This window comes from Onychostoma macrolepis, chromosome 03 (assembly GCF_012432095.1).
Source record: "Onychostoma macrolepis isolate SWU-2019 chromosome 03, ASM1243209v1, whole genome shotgun sequence".
Taxonomy (NCBI): domain Eukaryota; kingdom Metazoa; phylum Chordata; class Actinopteri; order Cypriniformes; family Cyprinidae; genus Onychostoma; species Onychostoma macrolepis.
The window spans coordinates 37621986-37645566 of record NC_081157.1 but is presented as its reverse complement, the minus strand read 5'-3'; the positions used below and the strand labels follow the sequence as shown (position 1 = coordinate 37645566).

Here is a 23581-nt window from a genome sequence, read left to right as displayed (position 1 = left end):
GATGAACGTTGCCAGTAGGGGATGCATTTTTCCATATTTCATGTGTCACACTGTAGAAGCTGAATAAGTTAAGAGTGACTAACTCTATCGTTTTCACACTCTAGAAAAAACATCAAGATTTGCAGATTTAGTGATATTTATTTCACTTGGCAAGAAAAAACACGTTTCCTATAGTGTTACACATAACAAGTTTATTCATAGTTGTTAAAATAAATTCAGTCATTGAAAAAAAAAACAAGAAAAACTGATACACCAACTTGATAGAACAACATATACATAAAAAAGAATGGGGGGGGGGGGGATCATAGTAAGTATAATGAAAATGAGATGAGAAATGAGAAGCCAGGAAAAGTTGTGATATCTGGTGGTTTCAAATGGTGTAAATGTTTCAATAACTAACTTACTCACTCACTCACTATAACTAACTAAATTAATTTCAGTATTCCTAACATTCAAATTAGGTTATTTTATGTTTAAGAAAGAAAGTATTAACATTTTTACAATATTTTAAGGCAATGAGACCATGATTTTTACTAGGGACACAAAACAAGGCACTGAATACCAGGAATGACTTACATGTCCAAAAAAAACAACAACAACAACAAAAAGGATTACATTGGGGCTTTAGCAAACTAATGACCTAAAATGCCACAAAGGTCCTTTGGAAAGCTATCTATCTATCTATCTATCTATCTGTCTGTCTATACGTCCATCCATCCGTCTGTCCGTCCGTCCGTTTATAACAGTCTTCTAAAAGACTGCTTCGCACACATCTTTCCTCCCATTGATGATAAAAATAGATGAATATCTCTCTCCTTAAATCTTTACCAAACCACAGGTGAGGTCAATAGAGATAATTTCTTTATCCAACAAATAATAAGTCAGGGACATTGGCTTTAAACATATGTAGTAAAGATGTGTAATGCACAGACTTATGATCCATTTATACTTGAGTGGTTTAAAAAGTGGATTGCTTGTTTGTGCATTCAGGCTACTGATTTCTACATTCACACTCTAACGTCCAAGATTAATTCAACATGAAAAAGGTGAATGTAAATAATTTTAATTAAAACTAATTTTACACGTCTAAATCGTTCCTTCCTCTTACAACCTATGTGAGCTTTCATTTCTGAGACATCCGCAAATACGGCAGACTCTTATTTTATTTGTGAAGTGTCGTAAATTTGGAGTGACGCGTTCCTTTACGGCACGGGTTCTCACCTCACCGTCTGGGAGTAGTCGTGCATCCTTGAATCAACACGAATTTGTACTCCAGTGAAGGTATGTTTTGCGTGATATGATCTCAGATAGCGTATTATACCAGTCAAGAGCAAACGCGAAAAGCTGAAACTCGCGGAAAATGATTGAGATCAGTTAGTTCTCGTTTAATGAGAGGAAGCATGTGCGCTGCTGCTAACGCTACTGAATGCATCAGCTGATTTACGCGCTCATTCCTTCCGCGCTGCTGTTTATCAGTCAGACTCTGTTGTTGACACAGTGCCAGTGACTTTCGTAGAGTAATAACATATGCCTTTTACAAATGTTAAAAAAAAAAAAAAGTCAAAGGGAGAGAGAAGGGTTCTTTGTGTGTGACTTAGCGATAGCGGTGAGACTTTTCATCATGGCCGCTCGTAAAATCTTGGAGGATGTCGTAGAAATGCTACTGTACTGTGGCCACACTCACTGATATAAGAGCGAGCATCCGAAGTCCTGTTCATTCCAAGTGCTATTTTTCGTTCTAACCAATTTATTCTTATTATTCGAATTTATTCAATAACATTCTTTTTGTATCGTATTTCGATTTTTCTTGTTTGTCTGACCAGTGACCAATGAGAACAACGCTTTAGGTCATGTGTCCGGAACCGGCTTTGCAGATAGACGTGGAGCTGGAAAGACACAGATAGACAAAATAAACAAAATAATCTATATACAGATACAGTATGTACAAGAGAATGTGAATAAAAAGGGGTCGGATGTTAAAAAAATAAATAATAATAGGTAGTGTGTTGGGTATTGCATTTGTTTTTCAATGATAAAAGCCATGTTAAGACTATTATAATTTTTATTTAAATACCTGCTTACCTAACACAACATTTATTACATAGTTGTTTTTATTATTTTTTTGTAGTTCTGCTTTTATTATTGTTAACAGTAGGCCATACTGTTCATCCGTTGTGTATCGTTATATTGTGTCATAATATGCTATCATACAACAGCTTTACTTTTTGCACTTAATTTACTGCTTATGTTGGTAATGCTTAGTCAAAATCCAGTGTTATAATATCGAGATATAAGAGACAGAAGGGAGAATAGAAGTATATTTATCAAATATAATATATAGAAATGTTCTTAAGTGGTGCCTTATTTTATACCACTAATTGTTGTTGTTTTTTTTTGTTTTTTTTAAGGCAATGGCTAAGTTCCATGCACCTGTGATCCAGGACAACCCATCAGGATGGGGTCCTTGTGCTGTTCCTGAGAAATTTAAAGACATGCCCTACCAGCCTTTCAGTAAGGGAGACCGACTGGGAAAGGTGAATTCTCTTTAATATTCCTTGCTCAATCCTATTACGTTTGCTATCTAAATCCTATTATGACGATCATAATTTTTTTTTTTTTTTCAAAAAAAGTTAATTGTAATTATTTTTGTACACAGGTAGCCGACTGGACTGGTGCAACATACCAGGATAAGAGATATACAAGTGAGTGTTTGCACATTTATTTTTTATTTGTGTTCACCCAAGAGCAGTTGCTTTATTGGGCAAAATGACCTTTCTTTTTTGCTAAAGTCACTTATCAGTCAGAATGGTTGTTCTCTGTTCTGTTTAGATAAATACTCATCTCAGTTTGGTGGCGGCAGTCAGTATGCTTATTTCCATGAGGAGGATGAGACCAGCTTCCAGTTGGTGGATACTGCCAAGACTCAGAAGACCGCCTATCAGAGGAACCGTATGCGGTTCGCTCAGGTGGGTTCACTAAAACCTCTCTCTTTATCTCCATGTTCTTTCATTTCTAAGTCTTTATCATATGTTGTGCTTCTGTTTTACAGAGGAATCTTCGGAGAGACAAAGATCGCAGGACACTTACTCAGTTCAACATGCAGACCCTGCCTAAGAGCGCCAAGCAGAAGGAAAGGTGAGTTCTGCTTACCCAGTAGAGGGGAAAACACTAAAACATTTAGTTGTGACCTGTCAACATGCACTCACCCTTATCTTTCTCGGAATAGGGATCGAATGCGCTTGCAGAAGAAATTCCAGAAGCAATTTGGAGTTCGGCAGAAGTGGGATCAGAAGTCGCAGGTATGAAATTCATCTGTTTCATCTCATTTCATTTTTTCTTAGATCTCCAGCACCACAGCATTTCACCTCCACTGTAATTTTCTTATCTCAGTCTTAATTTTTTTGCACAGTTACTACCAGTCGTGTTTTACCATCGTCGTCTTTCAGTATTTGACTTCATTCATCCCCCCCAATCTATATTTAATTCGTACAGTGAAACCTATGATGTTTTGTTTTAGCATTTGATGATTAGAAGTATTTCATATTTCTGATAGCTAGACTTTCCTGAAAAACTTAAAGTACTGTTTCATTCACGTCTTTGTTCTGTTGTATTTATTTGTCCTATTGCTCATAATTAGTTTCTGTTGGTACAGTTTTTGTTCCTATTTTATTACTGTCTATTTGTTTTAAATAAGCTTAATTATTATTTTTTTTAATAAATTTGCTTTACTTAGACTAGCATTAGTTTTTGCTATGTTTTTGTACCAATTTCCTAGTCGAATTATGAAATTTATATGAAAAATTTGGTAATGTTACACGTTAAATGTACTTGCTATAATAATAAATTATGCATAATTACATGCAAGTAACCCTAATCCTAACCATAAAGTACACGTAGTTAATTAATATTATTCAGTACTTAAATGTATTATTGCACTGTAACAAGGACACCTCAAAGTAAAGTGTAACCAATGTGTAACAAATTAGTTCAAGCAAAAATAACTATATTGTGATAGTTATCATGAAATAAAATGATTCCCTTTGTCATAAGATTTTAGTCATATTGCCCACCCCTAGTTTTAGTATTGAGTTTCAGTATCAACTGGATACAAAACTCCTGGTGCTTTTCACTTTCCTGCACTGTCCTTGGCTAAATATGATTCTACATTCATTGGGACTCTTCTCCCGTGACCTCAGGCCCAGCTCAAGCCCAGGGACTCCTCTGTGGAGGTGCGCAGTGACTGGGAGGTGAAGGAGGAGATGGACTTCCCCAGACTCATGAAAATGAGATACATGGATGTGGCCGACCCGGCTGACATGTAAGCACTCTGACGTTACTCATGTCACTGACAGATCATTTTGTACGAGCGTGTTGCTCTCGAGGGAGTCCTTCATTGACTTTCTTTTTCTCAGTGAGTGCTGTGGAGCTCTTGAGCACTACGACAAGGCTTTCGATCGCGTCACCACACGCAATGAAAAACCACTCAAGAGCATCAAGAGGATCTTCCACACCGTTACCACCACTGATGACCCTGTGATCCGCAAGGTACTCCAATGCACACTCGCACACGATCACTTCAGTTGCCACTGCTTGTGCCTGACAATCTTATATATGTTGTAAGTGGCAATGCTAATTTATTTTGTTCTGAAAATGACATCCACAGTTGGCAAAAACCCAGGGCAATGTGTTTGCCACTGATGCCATCCTGGCAACTCTGATGTGCTGCACACGCTCAGTGAACTCCTGGGATATCATCGTTCAACGTGTGGGAAACAAGCTCTTTTTTGACAAGAGAGACAACTCTGATTTTGGTAAGCATGTAGCATGTACTTCAGATGAGTGTGCCTCATTTCGATGGATGTCAAAGGCTGTAGAGTCTTTATGCTGGCCATATTCTGATTTAACGCAAGAGTGCTTTTCATTTTTACATGAATTTATTCATTACTAGTTTTTGAGCAGTCTATTTGCAAATTCAGCAGATTTCTAAATATGTCACCAAAGTAAAGGTATCAAGCTGGCTAACAGATGAGGTTTTGCCAAATTTGTAATTTTTTTTTTATATATATAAATCTTGGCACTATCAGTCATTCTAAATACTGAATGTAAGAAATTTTATGAATCATGTCATCTTCATGTTTATGAAATATAACTGTCATGGTGTTAGGTTAATCTGCAATGAAAGCTGGAAATTGTAGAACTTACAGGCTTATTTCATTAGATATATTTAAAAATAATTACAGATGTTTATTAACTCTAACCTTAAACATTTATTGAAAAACATTTATCTGACTTCAAATGTTGCAAAAATGAAAATGTTAGAAATATTTTTATTTTTAGCAACATTTATGCCAGAGATAAAAATACTTGAAATTGTTTAGTTGGGTCATTGAAAATGACTGATTACTGGTAAAAAAAAAAAAACTGTCAAGCCCTGATAATTCAATTATGTGTGGTGTTGTTGCATAAAGCAATATCTGTGCATGTGTGCAGTTTTAAAGTTTAAACATTTTCTCCCTGATAGACCTGCTTACTGTGAGTGAGACTGCGAATGAGCCGCCTCAGGACGAGGGCAGTTCCCTCAACTCCCCCCGAAACCTGGCCATGGAGGCCACCTACATCAACCACAACTTCAGCCAGCAGTGCCTCAGAATGGTACGCTTGTGTTTTCCACAGTAAACCGGCCATTAAAACGATTCATGAATGATCCATATTCCATTTCAGACAAAGATATTTGTGTGAATATTTTTTTTGTTGCTTTGGTGTCAGGGAGGAGAGAGGTACAAGTTCCCCAATCCTAACCCATTTGTTGAGGAGGACACGGAGAAGAGTGAGGTGGCATCTGTTGCCTACAGGTTTGTGCTGAGCTTTATAAATAGATAACATTTACCATGAAATTTGTTCATGGTAAATGTTTTTCTTTACTATTTTTTTTTTTTTCTCCTTATGTAGCTTTAAATCAGGTTTGACTTGTTTTGTTGCAGAATTTACATGGTGTTTGAGCCTAAAGTTGTGATATATTTGAGTGCTGTTTGAACAGCCTAAGAATGATGATGCGTATTATAAGGGATTATATATTTACATATTTTATAAGGGATTACTAATTGCTAACAAAGTATGTAAAATTCGAAATAGTGACCTTATCTGACTGATTCTCAGGTACCGGAGGTGGAAGCTCGGGGATGACATTGACCTCATTGTGCGCTGTGAGCATGATGGAGTGATGACCGGCGCAAACGGAGAAGTCTCTTTCATCAATGTCAAGACCCTGAATGAGTGGGACTCCAGAGTAAGACTCAGAAAGAGAGCTGGATAATTGAATTTGGTCGTTTCAGAGATACAGGTGATCTAATTCTGTGTTCTTTACAGTACTGCAACGGAGTGGACTGGAGACAGAAACTGGATTCCCAGAGAGGAGCGGTTCTGGCCACAGAGCTGAAGAACAACAGTTACAAATTGGCCCGTTGGACCTGCTGTGCTATTCTCGCGGGATCTGAGTACCTCAAGTTAGGGTGAGTAGCATATAACCGTTTCTAGTGTTGTCACGGTACCAAAATTTCAGTATTCGGTACCAATACCAGTGAAAATCCACGGTTCTCTGTACCAATTTCGGGTACCAAATCAAAACACAAAAACATGCCAATTAAAAAAAAAACTTTTTTTATTAATGTTAAACAAAAATAAACTGTACAAAAATCAATGCCATTCTTTATGCTTATTTTAAATTGTTTAAAGTTTTTCCACAAGTAAAAGTATGGGGAAGTAAACAAGTTTCACCCAAAAGTTTGTCGTCAAATTTCTGCTGCCGCTGGAAAAACTGTTGTCTGCTTTAGGGTTTGCTGGTGTGCTTCATGATCTTCCTCAGCCTGCAGCTGTAAAAGGAAAATATAACATAATATAAGTAAATCAATGGGCTGAGTCTGACCAAATGCAACATTAGATCATTGACTCCAGCTAAAATATAACTTTTCAGTAAATAACCTCAGCTTTTATGATAAATTTAGATAATATTACATATATTTTAAGACACGTGTATATCAAATAGAAGGAAACTGTAGTATTAAAAACACTTTACAATAAGATTCCATTTGTTAGATAACATGACCTATCGATAAACAATAGTTATATAGCAATTATTCTTCTTGGGGTTAATTTAAAAATGTACTAATATATAAAATCAAATATTGAATCTGTTAAAATTATTTAATGCACAATGAACAAACATGAATGATTGAGTGTTTTAATTAAATAGCATTCACAAACATTAATTAATGTTTATTAATTAAATATATTGTTCACTCACTGTAATTTGATGTTGGATAATAACATGAAGTCATGTCAATGAATGGTATCTTATTGTAAAGTTTATACAGGAGATAAAATTTAACTGTACTTTCATTTAAACCAAACTGTGTACATATTTAATTTTAAAGGGCTTTTAAATCCTGTTAGTTATCCAGCCAAGAATAACAACTAAGTAACTAGCTAAAAAAAAAAAAAAAAAAAGCCCAGAACAGTTTTTTTCTGACGGACTGATAGGACATAAACACTGTTAACCATTTGTACGTTCTCTAACACACATATTTTAGATTCACAATTCATTTAAAAGCCTCTGGTGTGCAAAAATAGTAAATACCATCATGTCCTCCTGTTTTTTTTTTTTTTTTTTTGTACCCTAATAAAAGTTAATAAATAGTTAATAAAGAAACTTCATAATGCTCATTATATTAGCGTGATGTTGATTTTTTTCCAAGTAATTTCCTATCTGATTTCTCACTGCATATTGTTCTTTTTTTAGGTACGTCTCCCGTTATCATGTCAAGGACTCATCTAGGCATGTCGTCTTGGGCACACAGCAGTTCAAGCCCAACGAGTTTGCCAGCCAAATTAACCTGAGCATGGAGAATGCCTGGGGCATCCTGCGCTGTGTGATCGACATCTGTCGCAAGCTGGAGGAGGGCAAATACCTCATCCTTAAAGACCCTAATAAGGCAAGGAGGAAGCTGTACTGGGTTTCTAAAAAAAAAAAAAAAAAATTCTAATTTATCATTTTAATTCTAAAAAAAAAAAAAAACCTTGCTTCGTGTACTACATTAGGCTAACTGAGACTTGCGATAGCACTTGCATATCATTGTGCTCTTGTTGATTTTTGATTGCTTCCATTAGGTATGTTTCCATCCAAAGATTCGAATTTAAAGGGGTCATATGACGTTGCTAAAAAGAACATTATTATTTATAAACGACAAACAACAAGCGCTACTCTACACTGCTCAAAACTCGTGTTTGAATTAGAGATCTTCATGGGTCCACTTGGATCCGAAAACCTGATGTCCGACCCAAGACCCGAGTGGGTTCGGGTCCAAAACTTCTACCAGTGCCTCGGACACGGGTCGGGTTCGGTATTAGCAGCCTCAGATCTCGGGTAATTAAAATAAATGTGCTTTTCCCAAATGGACCCGATTAGACCTAAATTCTTTTAAACTTTCCCAGATGCGTTAAATAAATTTTTGAGAAACGCACGTAAAAAAGGAACATACGTTTGTAACCTCAGAAATCCATCTTATAGATATGAGATCCATCAGGAAATTTTTGTGTGCAGAAGCCCTTCACCGGAGATGAGGTAAATAACGTTGCAGACAAATCCGTGATTTATTAACCTATCAATTTAATTTTTATAAAACTATCACGTTTATATTTCAAATCCACTGGTTACAATTGAAAGCCAAACTCAGAAATAACATGTAGCCATCAGGCAGGCAAAAATATAAAGTAATAGGCTAATAAGTAAATAAACTGAATGAAAGTAATGGAGCAGCGGCCAAATCAGTCAGCAGGACCCCAGGATTTTTACGGACCAATGCGGGGCTGCAGGATGTGCACACGTCAATGGCGTTTACGTTCGGGTCCAGTCGGGTTCGAAAATAAATGCGGTCAGGTCGGACTTGGGTCTAATTTCATCTGGTCTGTCTCGGGTCGTGTTTATCTTTTAAAAAAAATTAGGACCCGAGAGGACCTCTAGTTTGAATCATCAGTGGCAAATTCTTTAAATATGAAAACATACTTACAGGCTGTGAGTCAGAAGTGCCAGACCGTCCTTGAAAAGTTGGAATTGCCCCACTTTATAAAAACAGTCTTTGAGCATAGCTGGCAGGCTACACCCAGGTTCAGGAAATATTCCTCCGTAAAATGCGCTGCACACTCTAATATTTGGGTTGAACTGTTCTGGAACAGTGTTGTAAATATAACTTAACCACTGATTTCTAGTTGTGTACTCCTGCTTTCAGATGCAGCGGCAGTTAATACACAGAGCCATAGTTCACTTACAAGCTAGGCAATATCGCGTTCATAATCGAAGACGAATCGCCTTCAATTATGAACGTGGTTTAGCGCAGCTTTTCAGTGGACTACGACTCTGTTTATTAACTGCCGCTCCATCTGAAAGCAGGTGATGGCGATTTACTGCTAATCACGAAACCGGCTTTACTGACGAGATGCACATGATAATCGAATACGATTAATTGCACAGCCCTATCTCTTTGGTTTTGAGTTTAATCTTTGCAACTTCAAGGCAAGACTAAACTTGCACAAACAGCTTGTAACACTCCAAAGAGAAAGGAAAACTTGAAATCGCATCATATAACCCATTTAACTTATGTGCAAAACTGGAATATCGCATAAAACATTTGCGAATAAAGCACCGTTTCCATCCAACGAGTCAAAGAGAACAAAATCGTCACTTCCTGATAAACTGGCACTAAATATCTCTAAGAAAACTAGGAGAAGCCACTGTATATAATAACTTTCATATATAATAAATTACTTGTGCCTCAGAGCGAGCAGATGTAACGCAATAATGCAGTCATTGCTGTCGGAGATGGATGTCTGCTGTTTGGGAATGCAGTCATGTAAGACAGTAATTATACAGAAATACTTCGATGACAGACTTTCCTCAGGCATTTCAGAATGACAAAAACACCACAGATGCTGTGAATGAGATCGGTTCGCTGGTTAGTCAAGTTATCCCGTCTCATAGCGCAGTGTCACATGACTTTTTCGGAAACATAGCTATTGTCCTCATTTGTAAGTCACTTTGGATAAAAGCGTCTGCTAAATGACTAAATGTAAATGTTTCAAGTCTGTTGAATTGCAGAATTGAGATATTTGATATACTGCAACAAAGCAGGAAGCTCCAAGTGTATATTTACATTTAAAACCCATCTAAACATTATTTATGAACGCTCCTGAGTAGAAATGAAATGCACTGCGTGGTATTGGTGTTAATTTTAGTTGCAATACTGTGCCAGTAGGAATCACCTTGGCGACTTAAATTATTATTTATTATTAATGCACAACTTTTTTTTGTGTGTGTGTGTGTGTCCCTAACAGCAAGTAATTAGGGTGTACAGCCTGCCTGATGGAACTTTCAGCTCGGATGAAGATGAAGAAGAGGATGATGAGGACGAGGAAGAAGATGAAGAGGGTGAGGATAATGGATTGTTTCTCACTTCAGTGCCTTTGTCCATAATTTTTTGTTTTTGTCTGGTTACCTCTGTTTCTGATGCACTTTTAATTTCCCCCAACAGATGAAGACAATTAAGGCATCATTAACTACCACAGCTGCTGGTATTATGTGTTTCAATGCTGTCAGAGCTGAATAAACATAATTGATTATTCATTCACTGTGGTGATGTGTCTGTTTAATAATGAGCACATTTAGGTTTTACTGCCTTATTTGTTTTATATATTAGATTCTGAAGCTTGAGGGCAATATAAATGGCCCTTTTAAGAACTCATGCTGATAAATCTCAGTATTTAATCTCCATTGTTAAAATATTGTGTTGGAAATGCTAATACCATGGGTTTGATTCCCAGGGAACAAACATGATGATGAAATGTGTATCTTGAAGTGTCTTTAAAATGCATAATGTGTTCTCACCTGGGCTGCATTTATTTGATCAAAACAGAAAAAAAAACATTGAAGTGTCTATGAAATGCATACATCTATATGAATTCTCACCTAGGCTGCATTTATTTGATCACACAAACATGGAATATTACAATTTAAAATAACTTTCCTATTTGAATATATTTGTCTAATTTATTCCTAATTGCAAAGCTGAATTTTCAGCATCATTACTCCGGTCTTCAGTGTCACATGATCATTCAGAAATCATTCTAATATGATGATTTGATGCTCAATAAACATTACTTGGTATTGAAAGCAGCTTAAACCTGTAAAGTCTTCCATGTAAAATATGTGACCCTAGACCACAAAAGCAGTCATAAGTAGCACGGGTATATTTGTAGCAATAGTCAAAAATGCATTGTATGGGTCAAAATTATAGATTTTTCTTTTATGCTAAAAATCATTAGGATATTAATTTAGATCATATTCCATGAAAATAATTGGTAAATTTCCTACCGTAAATATTTAAAAACTTAATTTTTGATTAGTAATATGCTTTGCTAAGAACTTAATTTGGACAACTTTAAAGGCGATTTTATTTTAGATTTAGAATATTTACATTTTTTTTGTTTTTTTGTACCCTCAGAGTCCAGATTTTCAAATAGTTTTATCTTGGCTAAATATTGCCCTATCCTAACAAGCCATACATCAATGGAAAGCTTACGATGTAGGAATCTCAGTTTTTTTTAAAAAACTGACCCTTATGACTGGTTTTGTGGTCCAGGGTCACATTAGTTTAAAGTCTGCATGAAATCAAAATTTACAATATTTATTATTTTAGTGCACATTGTTAGTCTTAAAGTGAACAATTAATCTGTGGTTAATCCTGAAAAAAAAAAAAAATTGTTTGTCTTGCTAATCTTTAATACAAATCTGATCATTTGGAATGGCATTTCTTCTCTGATGATGTCAGTTTGATGGCTTGGGCAGAATTTGCTTCTTTTTTTTTTTTACCTGACGGTTGGAGGGGTGTGTTTAAGGATATTCTGCCCAAGCCGTCAAACTGATGTCATCAGAGAAGTAATGCCATTTCAGAGTGGAAGTAAATGTTCAAATTTTGATTAAAGATTACCAAAACAAACAAATTTTTTCACCAGATTAACTTGCACAGATTAATTGTTCACATCAAGACTAGCAATGTGCGCTAATAAAGTCAATTTTGATTTCATGCAGACTTTAAACAAAAATCCAATTTGTTAAAGTGGAACACTTTACTGAACTTTTAGGCAAAATAAAAACAAAAAAAAATTTTGTATATATGTTTTTTGTTGTTGATGATGAATGTCATACTTGATATATCAGGCTTTTAAGATTTATGGAGCACACACACGAGGAGGTTTTGTTTTGTTTCCAGCGGTCCAATTGTTGTGGGGGTTGGGGGTGAGAGAACAATGTTTAGAAAACAGTGTTTAATGTCCAGTGGCAAGACATGCTGGTTCTTTTGTTTTGTGAATGTTTTCAGTTTGTTTTGGGGTCCAAGTTCCAGATGACGTTCAGTGGTAAGTCTTTCATTCTTTCTTTGAAGATCTGGTCAAACATTTCATTTTGTGCCACAGTGAATGTGTTCTTCCAATCTCCTACTGTGCCTGCAACAGCAAACCAATTAAAACAACAGAATAAGTGAAGGATACAACCTGTCTACACATTCCAAGACTGTAATCTTTGAACACTGACCTTTGCGCATGAATTGGGGCTTAAGCAGTCGATCTCCAGGAACAAATTCATAATTTGCCCTCGGGTCCTTCTTCATATTTTTAAAAGTGGCCTTCTCCACAATATGTGCGATAGCAGCGTCATCCAGATTTTTCCCCAAGAACTTGCAGATTTTCTCCACTGCTGTCCTGAGATCCTGAACGTGGTGCCAAATACATCAGTGTAAGGAATGTATAAATATAAATATAAAATATAGCTGCAAGCAGCGATTACCAGGGTTGAATTGCTTTAAGACATTTAAGCGCATTAGCAAAAAGAAATTGTGTATTATTTAACAAGCCTGTAACCAGCTAAATCAATAAATAAAAAGTTTTTTTGCAATTCCACGTAATTTTCAATAGAAATATGTTTATTAATATTTATGGCTGTTATAAGGCCATCTATGGTCTGATTTCCATAAAACTTGCATGCTTGTTTAGAATCACCAATCACATGAGCTCATCTAGTTTTGTGACCTTTTGAGTTTTTGTTTAGGATTTATAGGTTTTTGGGTATATTTGGCCATGCCCCTTTTTCAAATTACGCTTTACCCAAAAGGTAACATTCAAAAGTTTACTTTTTTTTTTCTTTTTTTTTTTGATAATTATTGATCTACAGAGTCCAGAGAATTGTACTGCAGTAGTTTTATTGAGGTTGAGTGAAAAACCTAGGACTAGTTCGCAAAAGTAGTTTTTTTTTTTAATAAAGTCATAATAATGACTATTAAACGATTTGATTGACAGCAGTGGTTCTTGAGGCAAAGTTGTTCAGAATGAGGAGATCTATGAATGTTGTGTGGACATGTGAAACACCACATGATTACAGAGGTCTAAAACTCGTTAGCGCCACCTGGTGACCGATTTCTTTCAAAATTCTTACGGACCTTTAGGACCATGAGTCAAACCAAATTGGAAGGCAAGCCAATTAGCCAACCAAGAAGGCAAACCTTTAGCCAAAAAAGCGTAATGGCTAATGATGATGCTGCGACTTTGGCGATACGCAGGGAAGGAGACCAGAGGTGTTTTTTTTTTTTTTTTTAAGGGGTCATATGATGCTATTTTAAAGATCATTATTTTGTGTATTTGGTGTAACAGAATATGTTGACATGCTTTAATGTTCAAAAAACACATTATTTTTCAAATAATGTACATTATTATAGTTCCTCTATGCCCCGCCTCTCTCAAACGCATTGTTTTCTACAAAGCCCCTCCTTCCAACAAGTGCAGTCTACTCTGATTCCCCTCCTTCCAACAAGTGCAGTCTTCTCTGATTGGCTAACTGACAGTGCATTGTGATTGGCTGAACACCACAAGCACGCATCGGAAAAGTAATGCCCCTTACCATAATTGCGAGCTTCAAGTTAGTTTTTCCATCAGTTCAAGCTCGAGAACACTTCCCATAACACCCGATGTACTTGTTACATCATAAGAAGAATGGCATCTACGCTAATATTAGTCTGTTTCTTTCTTATTCCGAGATCACCGTAGCCACCAAATCCAGTCCGTATCCAGTTCGGATGGTGGATCAGCACCTAGAGATGACCTCTACAGCCCTGAATGTCAGCAGAGACCATGTCAACTAGATGAGCCCCAGAGACAGATCCACAGTGAAGACCTTGTCACCTAGATGGCTGTTGGCACAAGACCACAGAAACCAGATGAGTCCTCTGCACAATCTGCCTTTTCTGCAGCCTGAAATTAAACCGCTAGTTTCGTCTAGCTAGACAAGAACTGGCCTCCCAACTGAGTTTCCTGACTGGTTTCTCCCAAGGTTTTTTTCTCCATTTCTGTCACCGATGGAATTTTGGTTCCTTGTCGCTGTCGCCTCTGGCTTGCTTAGTTGGGGACACTTCATTTCTAGCGATATCGTCGACTTGATTGGGGCTGCGCAGAGTAATTACTGTGCAAGGCAGCAAACTCATGAATAGAGGTAGCATAAACGTGAATAAGTCAGATGGCAGTTAGGAGGCCAAGGACTGAACGTCCAGCTTGTAAAACCTGGCGAAGGTATTCTCATATAGTTCCTGAATAGACATACCTCTCGACCACGCCCAGGAGGCGGCGATAGCCCTTGTTGAGTGGGCCCTAATGTGAAAGGGGCATTCCAAACCTTGGCTCGTATAAGCAGCCGTGATAGCGTCCACAATCCAGTGGAAAAGCCCCCGTTTTGATACGGCCCGGCCCTTCGCACAACCACCATAGCACAGGAAAAGCTGGTCAGATTGCCGAAAGCTGGCCGAACGGACGATGTAAATCCACAAATCGCACCGAAATCTGAGCGTCCGCATCATGTGAGGACGATCGATGACTCAGAAGACAGGGCAGACAGAGAAACAGTCTGCGCTCTGAAGGGGGTAGATAGTGATTAGGCACGTAGCCTGGTCTTGGCCGGAGAGTGATGCCGCAGTCACTGGGTCCGAAGCGAATACAGTCGCTGTCCACAGAAAACACGTGTAAATCCCTTATACGCTTAGCCGAAGTGAAGGCAAGAAGAAGTGCACTTTTGAGAGATGTCTCCTTCATATCAACAGATACTAAAGGCTCAAGTGGTAGTTGTGAAAGAGCTCTTAACACCACCTCTAGGTCCCAGGGTGGGGCTGAAGGCGGGCGCGGGGGATACAATCTCCCCGCTCCCTTAAGAAAACTCACCACCAGCTCGTGCCTACCGATCGATTGCCTGCCCAGCGGGGAACAAAACGAGGCAATCGCGGCCACATAGACTTTCAGTGTTGATGGTAGAGATCCACTATCCAGCCTGTATTATAGAAAACAGAGAACATCTGACACGGAGCAAGCAGTCGGGTCGATATGAACATCACGACACCATTTCACAAACACTTTCCATTTCAGAGCATACAAACGCCTCGTAGAGGGTGCCCGCGCCTCCGTGAGCGTGTCAAACACACGAGAATGCAGGGCAGCGCCACCAGCAGCTCTGTCAGGTCCGGGAACCAAGGATGGTTCGGCCAGTTCGGGGCGATGAGTATCACCGAAGCCCCCTCCTCCCTGATTCTTGCATAACACCAGTGGCAATCTACTGATTGGAGGAAACGCATACAGCCTGGCTGCTGGCCAGTGCGATGTCAGCGCGTCCCCCTTCAGCAGAGAGTGAGGCAGGGAGAAGAACAGCAGGCAATGCGCATTCTCGCTCGTAGTGAACAGATCCATCTCCGCTCTCCCATAGCAGGTTCAATCATCCGAACCGACTCGGGGTGCAACCTCCACTCTCCTTGAGGAATACTCTTTTTTTTTTTTTCCTTCTTTTTTTTTTTGAAGAAGAAAGCATGTCCGCCCCAAGTTCAGGAGACTGGGGATGTGCGCTGCTCTAATGGGGAGAAAGTGACGGTCCGCCCATAGCAGGAGATTCGCATGCTTGTTCAGAGCCTTTGATCGTACGCCTCCTTGATGATTTATGTACAAAACCACAGACATGTTGTTGGTGCGAATCAGTACATGCCGCTGTTACAGCTGCGGCCGAAAATCCTTTAGAGCTAAGAGCACTGCTTCCAGCTCCAAGCGGTTTATGCGCCACCGGCTCTGAGGTTCTGACCACAGCCCTGAAGCCGGCATGCCCTCGCACCCTGCTCCCCGGCCTCGAGTCGATGTGTCCCTTGTGACCACGACACTTGACGTCACAAAGCCCAGGGGAACCCCCCGGCTGAAGCAATCTTTGCGCCACAGCCTCAGAGCTTCGATGCAGCCGCGGGAGACCAAACAGCCCAAAGTCCACGCCATCCAAGGGACTCGAGATTTCAGCCAAAACTGCAGCTGACGCATATGAAGTAAACTGCCCCGTCTGAAATGGCGCAGGGAAGACAAAATGGCGGCAAGCGCTCCCGAGAGAGGCGAGCACGCATCTCCACTGCTTTTAGTCGAAGCACACTCCCAGATACGTTATATACTGACTCGGGCCGAGAATGCTCTTACACATATCCACACATAGCCTCAAGAATTCCAAGTGACAAAGCAGCTTGTCTAAATGGTCTATCGCTTCTTTTTCGAACAGGTTGCACAGCTCTTGTCTCAGGACCAGGGCATTTTGAGAAAATGTTAAGAGGCTGCACTGCGCCGCTGAAACAGGGTGGTCTGAATTGAAGGGCGTACCCACGCTCCATCACACTGAGTAACCAGCGCGAGATTCTCTGAATAGTTTTCCACGCGCTCAGGAACTGACATAGCGGCTTTAGCGGCTCAGTCGATGGATGCGCCAGCGAATGCTGCGCGGCCATAACCCGTGTGGGCAGTGGCTCTATACCGCTCTGAGGCGGGGCGAGCGGCGCTGTATTGACTGAGTTAGGAGGAAAGAGCTCTTTTGCTCAAATGTATGCATTTATTGAACATACACTATCACACCAATTTGAACAATTTGAGACAGCTTGCGGGATCCCCCTCTGGCCGTGGCGCCTCTTCCCGGGTCTCTTACATTTTTTCCTGCACATCCATCCTGGCGAGGGGCAGCAGGCGACCCTGCACTGCGATGAGCCATGCGCCATGAGCCATGCGCCAAAGAAGACCTTGATCTTGTGGTCTGCTGCTCTTTAACCGGTGTGGGCGGCGGGGCGAGTGGCGCCCGATCCCTGGCGAGGGGCAGCAGCGTTCGCGGGCCTGGCGACCCTGCACTGCGATGAGCCATGCACCAAAGAAGACCTTGATCTTGTGGTCTGCTGCTCTTTAACCGGTGTGGGCGGCGGGGCGAGTGGCGCCCGATCCCTGTGCAGAGGCATCTGCTCAGGGGCATCAGGTGACTCCTCGCCTTCGCGCTTTTCTGCGCAGAGGCATCAGGTGACTCCTTGCCTTCGCACGCCGGGACATAATGTGACTCACTGCCGCTCTGAGGCGGGGGTCGCTTTACTGTTAGCTAGTGGGTGAGCGACTGAAGCGCTTCATAGCAGGTCGCCGCACTGAAGCGGGGGCTCCATATCGCCTTGAATGAGTGAGAGAGCGAGTCCTCAAAAAATTCCTTTTCAAAAAATCCAAAATACCCAAAATTACGCCAAATCTGAGGCATGGATTCCAACGATATAAGACACTTGAGTCTACAATGGTTTAGGAGTTGTGAGCATTTTTGATCACTGTCGTGCCACCATCAGGCCGATTGAGGCGAGCCTTGGTGACGTTGTAGACGGTGTGAGTACTATCATCCCTCCAAGTTTCAAGTCCCTACAATTTATGGTTTGGTCTGCCTGATCAGTTTTAGGGGAGAATGTTGATGTTTGGACATTCTAACAATTATAATAGGGTTTTAGCACTACATGCTTGAACCCCTAAATATTCTGGATTAAAGGTGCCATAGAATGCATTGATACAATATTTTAAATTATTCTCTGATATCTACATAGAAGGTATGTGGCTTAGGTAAGGGCAAAAATTCTCCAGAAATGGTTTTACATGTGCATTTACAACCCTAGGATTTCTCAAAAGAATGAAATGGTCTGTTATTGGCTTATTTGGAAGGGTCATGAATAATAATGTTGAGCTCTGCTCTGATTGGCTGTATCACAGTGCGGCTCATTTCAGTAGCTCACAGCAGGAAGCAAACACAGGGAGGAAAATATATATTTCAGTACTTTCTCTCTCAGTTATATTGTTGGGTAATTATACTGTATATAAAATGCGGGCATCAGGGAGCTGCTATTAATATGCGGGGCACTGAAACTGCTTTCAAATGCATGATCGCTTTTTACTTTCGCGATTCGTAATTGCACGAACTCTGTTTATACTATGGAGCGGCAGTACTTCCCACACATTTTACAAGATCAGATGCTTGTCAGTGGTGCTCAGGATCTGTAAATCATTCGCCATCATCCTCAGTCATCTCTCCTTACTCTGTTTATGTGGTAAGTGAAATTGTATGTACTGCAATGTAACAGGCTACCGCTAGCAAGGAGCTAACCATGTCCCTTTAGTGGCTCACATTATTTTATTAAAATGCGTTACTTGCTTTCTGTGCCTTTCTGAATACAGACACCAACCCATCCCTGCACTTCACATCCCCTGCACAGCCTGGAACATAACATTTATTTCCATGATCTGCCATTTTCGCTGTTGTCCTCGCTTGTTTCTTCACAATAACGTTACCTGCAGAACTTCTGATTGTTCAGCTGGCAGCTGGCCTAGAACAATGGGCGGGTATATGCAAATGTTGGGGGCATAACTATTAGTGATCCTGATTGTTACGTCACAGTCGGTGTTATGTTCTGATTTGCCTATTTTTCAGTGGGCTTTTTTATTCACAAGATTTACATAAGAAGGAGGAAACAATGGTGTTTGAGGCTCACGGTATGTCATTTCCATGTACAGAACTCTTATTATTTTACTATGCCAAGATAAATACAGCTTTCCATTGTATGGCACATTTAAAGAACATCCTGCAAATGCTTTTGACATATTTTGAGGCTGTGATTACTCACCATGACCATGTCCTCAAATGACAGGAAAAGGATGTTGTACTGGTCTCTTTTACTGTACCACTCTCGGACATGATCAAACCAAGATCCTCCACCAACTAAAACATGAGGTATTAACTGATAATTCTGTTTAAAGTAACACCTACTGTACAAAGACAAATTGTCCTGAATTTGGTGTTTTTGTTTAACATGTTAAAAATATTCTAATGTGCTGTAAGTCTTACTATTTCCTGCCAGATACTGCTGCAGAAAGTCTTCAAAGCTCTTGGGTGTCTCAAGCTTGGCCCAGACGTGGCTGAAGTGATAATATGACACTGCATTGTCTTTTGGATTTCTAAGCACATACACGATCTGTTATTTAAAACACATGAAGAGCAGTGAGGCTTATCTTAGGCTTTATTACCAAACAAATGGCTGACATAGACTTTGCTCACAAAACATTATTATTGAAGAAATTATTACATTTTGCATAAGAGACTGCCTAAATACTTAACTTTCCTTTCTTGTCCCTAAGGCCTGGTGGCATCAGTCTGGGTGTGAGATGGGTGGCAAAGAACCGTGGAGATGAGCGCAAGGAATAGTCAGGTCGGCCTTCACGGTACTCTAACCAAGGCATCTTCTCAAGATTGTTGGGAAATTTTTTTTTGTCTGTGGCATCCTCACAAATTAAATTTATGATATTCTGTGTCCATATTGTACCTGAAAAATATGTTTCAGTATGTTACAACCAAAGAAATCTCACACACACATCTTTATAGTTAGCAGCAAAGTTAATGAGGGAGACTGGGACCAGTTGTCATGGCAGTTACATGTGGTGTTTACTAGTGCAGTATCTATTCAATTTGGAGTCAGTCTATTTATCTATAGACCTTTTTCCTAAGAAAACGATGAGCGCCAACATTTAACTTTATATTTTGTATATTTATACTTATACAGTACAAAACTTACTATTTTACATGTTTTTTAAAGACATGTAATCATCATTTTTTAAAGACATTATGCTCATCAAGCCTGGATTTAGCATATTTCATCAAAAATACAGAAAACAAAAAGTCAGGTGTCTGGACTGTCTGTGTCGTGTTCATTCCCTGCACCTGTGTTTAAGCAATTATCCTGTGTATTTAAGTTCCTGTCTGTGTGTTTCTCCCTTGTCAGGTCTACTTGTTGGATGTCGTGTGTTTCCTGTGTTCCTGTGGTGGAGTGTCCCCTGTGATTCCAGTATTAAAGACTGTTAAATGTTTCCAGCGTCCTTCCTACAGATAATCGTGACAAAAACAATAATATTGTGAAATATTATTACAATATAAAATAATGATTTTCTATTTTACTATACTTTAAAATATGTTTCTGTGATGCAAAACGATGATGCTGATGATTCATCAGCCATTACTCCAGTCTTCAGTGTCACATAAACCTAGCCTACATAAATCATTCTAATATGCTGATTTATTATTAATGTTAGAAACAGTGCTTAATGTTTATTTTATAACCTGTGATACTTTTTCAGAATTTTTAAAAAGATGTTTAAAAATAAAAATATGAATCTTTTATAACAATATAAGTCTTTACTGTCACTTTTTATCTATTTAACACATCATTGCTGAATATTACTGGGGGGGGTTTCTGTATTTTTGATCAAATAAATGCAGGCTTGACGAGCATAAGAAATTTCTTTCAAAAACATTAAAAATAGTAGGCTAATGGGTCCAAACTTTTGATCGGTACTATGTACATATTCATCAAACTTTATCTAAGGTAATCTCTTTTTTGTTTGATGAAGATGTTATTGTTGTTGTTATTAGAATAACAGTTCCAGAATACCATTTCAGTAAGTGCTTTTATCATTTTTTTCCTAGCTAGGTATGGGCAGGATTTCCCCCTCCCATTTAATCAATATTGACTACAGATATTGTCGTATTATTAATATCAATAATATGATATTATGCATTGCATCGTTACCATAAATATGACATATATATATACACACAAATCAAGTGGAACAGACAGACATGATCGCTAGTTATTTGAAACTGAAATTATAAGTGTTAGCGTATGTTATAGCAGTAAAATCATCAGCCGAATTTAGAATATACACCTGAGATCCTTTGTTTAAACCATTTAAAAAAATGTTCTAGTGTGTTTGCTTTGAATTTGCGTTGAATACAGACTTCTCTGCTTTTACGTTTGTAGCTATTTTGCTAGTCAGCAGCTCCCGGCGCGATGTCATGCATTTTACGCGCAAATTCAAAGCGTCTCGTCTGGGCGCGTCAACTGCGCTCGCGCTCCTTTAAACTCATAATAAAGCGGTCAATGATCTTTCCAGAAATTACGCTGACCGACAGAACAAGTTTATATTTAAAATATATTGCAATCACTCCAAAATAGATGACAACAACTCACACACCTACATTAGGAGCAACATTGCAACAAACTGCAGCATTAATTGGTTTAATTGCAGATGAGTGACAATTCAGCTATATCCAATGAACAATGAGGCTAGTATTTCTGCCCGTATAGGGGAAGTTACGGTTATGGAGGCCCCTCCTCAAAGCCCGAGGCCCTAGGCAATCGCCTGCTCTGTCTATACAAAACCGCAAGTCATTAGTTCATCGTATCATCATTACAGTAAATGCAAAATGGTTGATCTAGTTGTCATAAACTGTCAAGCATATTTTCTACACATTTCTATTAGACTTTTTTATAAATTTGCCATGAATTGTTCAAGTGAATCTTGACTTTCACCAATGAAGAGAATATAAATCAACCAATGACAAACCAGTACTCTGAAATAGCTCAAAGGTACATCTCATGAACCTTCACTTGGAAAGCATATACAGACAAAGGACAACACAAGAGTTACCAATTCTGACAGTGGACTTTCTTATTTTTATTTTTACCTTTGTGCCCATATTTCTTTTTCTTTTCTATTTCACAATGACAAATCATATCTGTGTCTGTGAATCATATCAATATCCCACATACAGTAATGTGTAAATTTGTACTTTTGAAATGGATATATGGCATACATAAGAAGTGCAGCCTTCTGCATTTCAGTACAGTAACTGTCATCTAAACTATTGCCATAGTTTACAACTCTAACAGAGTGCACTGTTATATTGACAACATGACTAAGCATTTTGCCTTTCTTGTTTGTGAACAATGACACAATGACTTTTCATTCTGATGGCAATGATATGTTCATTGACAAATACTTACTTTTGAAAGATGAACTAAACAGATTTTGTACTGTTTGTACGAATTGTTTTGAGAAATGCACATATTTCTTTGCAAATATTACAGTAAGGAAGATTCGAGAAATCCACCAAAGCGACTGAGAAAAACTGTATTCAGGTTTGAAACAATGGATCCAGAGAGACGTAAAGGAAAAGGTCAAGGACACCACAGAGGAGGAGGAGGAGGAGGAGGAGGAGGAGTAGGGAGTAGAGAAAGAAATGAAGGAAGAGGAAGAGTGGGAAATGGAGAGGGAGTATGGAGAGGAAGAGGAGATGGAGAAAGAGGAAGATGAGGAGGAGAAAGAGGAAGAAGAGAAGGAGGAGGATGACGACAACATGGAACAGCAAGAGGAATGGGAAGGGCAAGGGCAAGAAGACAAGCAGTCTCAGATATTTCAGTTGATGCGTGCCAGGGTTGGATCAGGCATGCAAGAGGATTTTACCCCCGCTGCCTGGCCAGGGCCAATATAGCCTGTGATGTTGAAGAGGTTCTTTGGCCTGTCCCAGACCCAAGATGGGATGCTGGTTCAGAATAATTATTTTTGTTCTTGTTTGCTGTATTGTACTGTACTCTACAGTACATTAAATTAAGGAATAAAACACTTGGGGAGTACCACAAGCAACACTTATTACTGGTTTTTGTAGTATTGGTTTGAATTGATCTCATCAGTGTGTAAAACATGTTGTAGTGTGTGTGTGTTTTTGAGGGTTTGTGTATCATGTCTGAGAGCAAAGTTTGGTTTTTCAGCAAGATTGAGTTGTTTTGAGTGGAGAGCTTAATTTTGACCTGAATATAGGAAGTTTGGGGAATTGAGTTAGAAGTTATGGATTTGTGTTTAGAGTTTAGAGAAGAGGCATAATTTCAAGAAATGTGTTTAAGCAATTGAGAAAAACTGTAACAGAATCTGTAATCATTGCCCCTCCTTGATGAAACCCAGTATAATACATTGTTTTATGTCAAGAAAAACACATTTTTAAATGGAAAGGTTGAAATAATTCTTAATCGTACCTGATTTGGGATACGTCACCAAAAAAACATCACTGTCACGAATCTCAAAATGCTGAAGAGAGTCTATGTACTCCGCGGTGGTTTCGCCTTTTGCAAAAACATAGCCCTTATATTTACATAGGTAGTCGCTAAGACTTTCCATTATGCTGCTGCACTTCTTTCCACCTGCAATGTGGAGAAACCAGTAAAAGCAGATGACCTTTGGAATCAGTGTGGAAGCAGAATTTAGTGTGCAAAAAGTGACGTCAGCCTGTTTCTTCATCCCAGGTTGGATGTTA

General features: G+C 39.0%; 2 protein-coding genes across 3 annotated transcripts; one reads left to right on the top strand and one right to left on the bottom strand.

The window, feature by feature from the left end:
• The first annotated feature begins 1133 nt into the window (after positions 1 to 1133).
• Positions 1134 to 10674, top strand: eif3d (eukaryotic translation initiation factor 3, subunit D). The gene is made up of 16 exons (XM_058770725.1): positions 1134 to 1281; positions 2409 to 2534; positions 2657 to 2702; positions 2830 to 2966; positions 3050 to 3135; positions 3227 to 3299; positions 4197 to 4318; positions 4413 to 4545; positions 4664 to 4811; positions 5522 to 5652; positions 5767 to 5852; positions 6157 to 6286; positions 6367 to 6509; positions 7796 to 7988; positions 10384 to 10477; positions 10581 to 10674. The coding sequence occupies exons 2-16, from the start codon at positions 2412 to 2414 to the stop codon at positions 10592 to 10594; spliced, it is 1659 nt and encodes a 552-aa protein (XP_058626708.1). The 5' UTR covers positions 1134 to 1281; positions 2409 to 2411; the 3' UTR covers positions 10595 to 10674.
• A 329-nt stretch (positions 10675 to 11003) lies between these two features.
• sult3st1 (sulfotransferase family 3, cytosolic sulfotransferase 1) lies at positions 11004 to 23502 on the bottom strand. Of its 2 annotated transcripts, XM_058770727.1 has the most exons (7): positions 23304 to 23443; positions 20156 to 20314; positions 19557 to 19760; positions 19286 to 19414; positions 19065 to 19159; positions 12638 to 12812; positions 11004 to 12549 (listed from the first exon to the last, which is right to left on the bottom strand). In XM_058770727.1, the coding sequence occupies exons 3-7, from the start codon at positions 19675 to 19677 to the stop codon at positions 12422 to 12424; spliced, it is 648 nt and encodes a 215-aa protein (XP_058626710.1). In that variant the 5' UTR covers positions 19678 to 19760; positions 20156 to 20314; positions 23304 to 23443; the 3' UTR covers positions 11004 to 12421. The 2 variants fall into 2 exon arrangements, with proteins under 2 accessions (XP_058626710.1, XP_058626709.1); XM_058770726.1 differs by lacking the exon at positions 20156 to 20314 and having other exon boundaries at positions 23304 to 23502.
• Between the last annotated feature and the right edge of the window lie 79 nt (positions 23503 to 23581).

Coding starts and splice junctions, on each gene's coding strand:
- sult3st1 (XM_058770726.1), bottom strand. CDS start 23,445: ATGGAAAGTCTTAGCGACTACCTATGTAAATATAAGGGCTATGTTTTT. Junction 19,160..19,285: donor GCAGTATCTGGCAGGAAATA/GTAAGACTTACA, acceptor CTCATGTTTTAG/TTGGTGGAGGATCTTGGTTT. Junction 12,813..19,064: donor CATTTGAGGACATGGTCATG/GTGAGTAATCAC, acceptor CACCACGTTCAG/GATCTCAGGACAGCAGTGGA.
- eif3d (XM_058770725.1), top strand. CDS start 2,412: ATGGCTAAGTTCCATGCACCTGTGATCCAGGACAACCCATCAGGATGG. Junction 3,136..3,226: donor AGCGCCAAGCAGAAGGAAAG/GTGAGTTCTGCT, acceptor TTCTCGGAATAG/GGATCGAATGCGCTTGCAGA. Junction 4,546..4,663: donor ATGACCCTGTGATCCGCAAG/GTACTCCAATGC, acceptor TGACATCCACAG/TTGGCAAAAACCCAGGGCAA.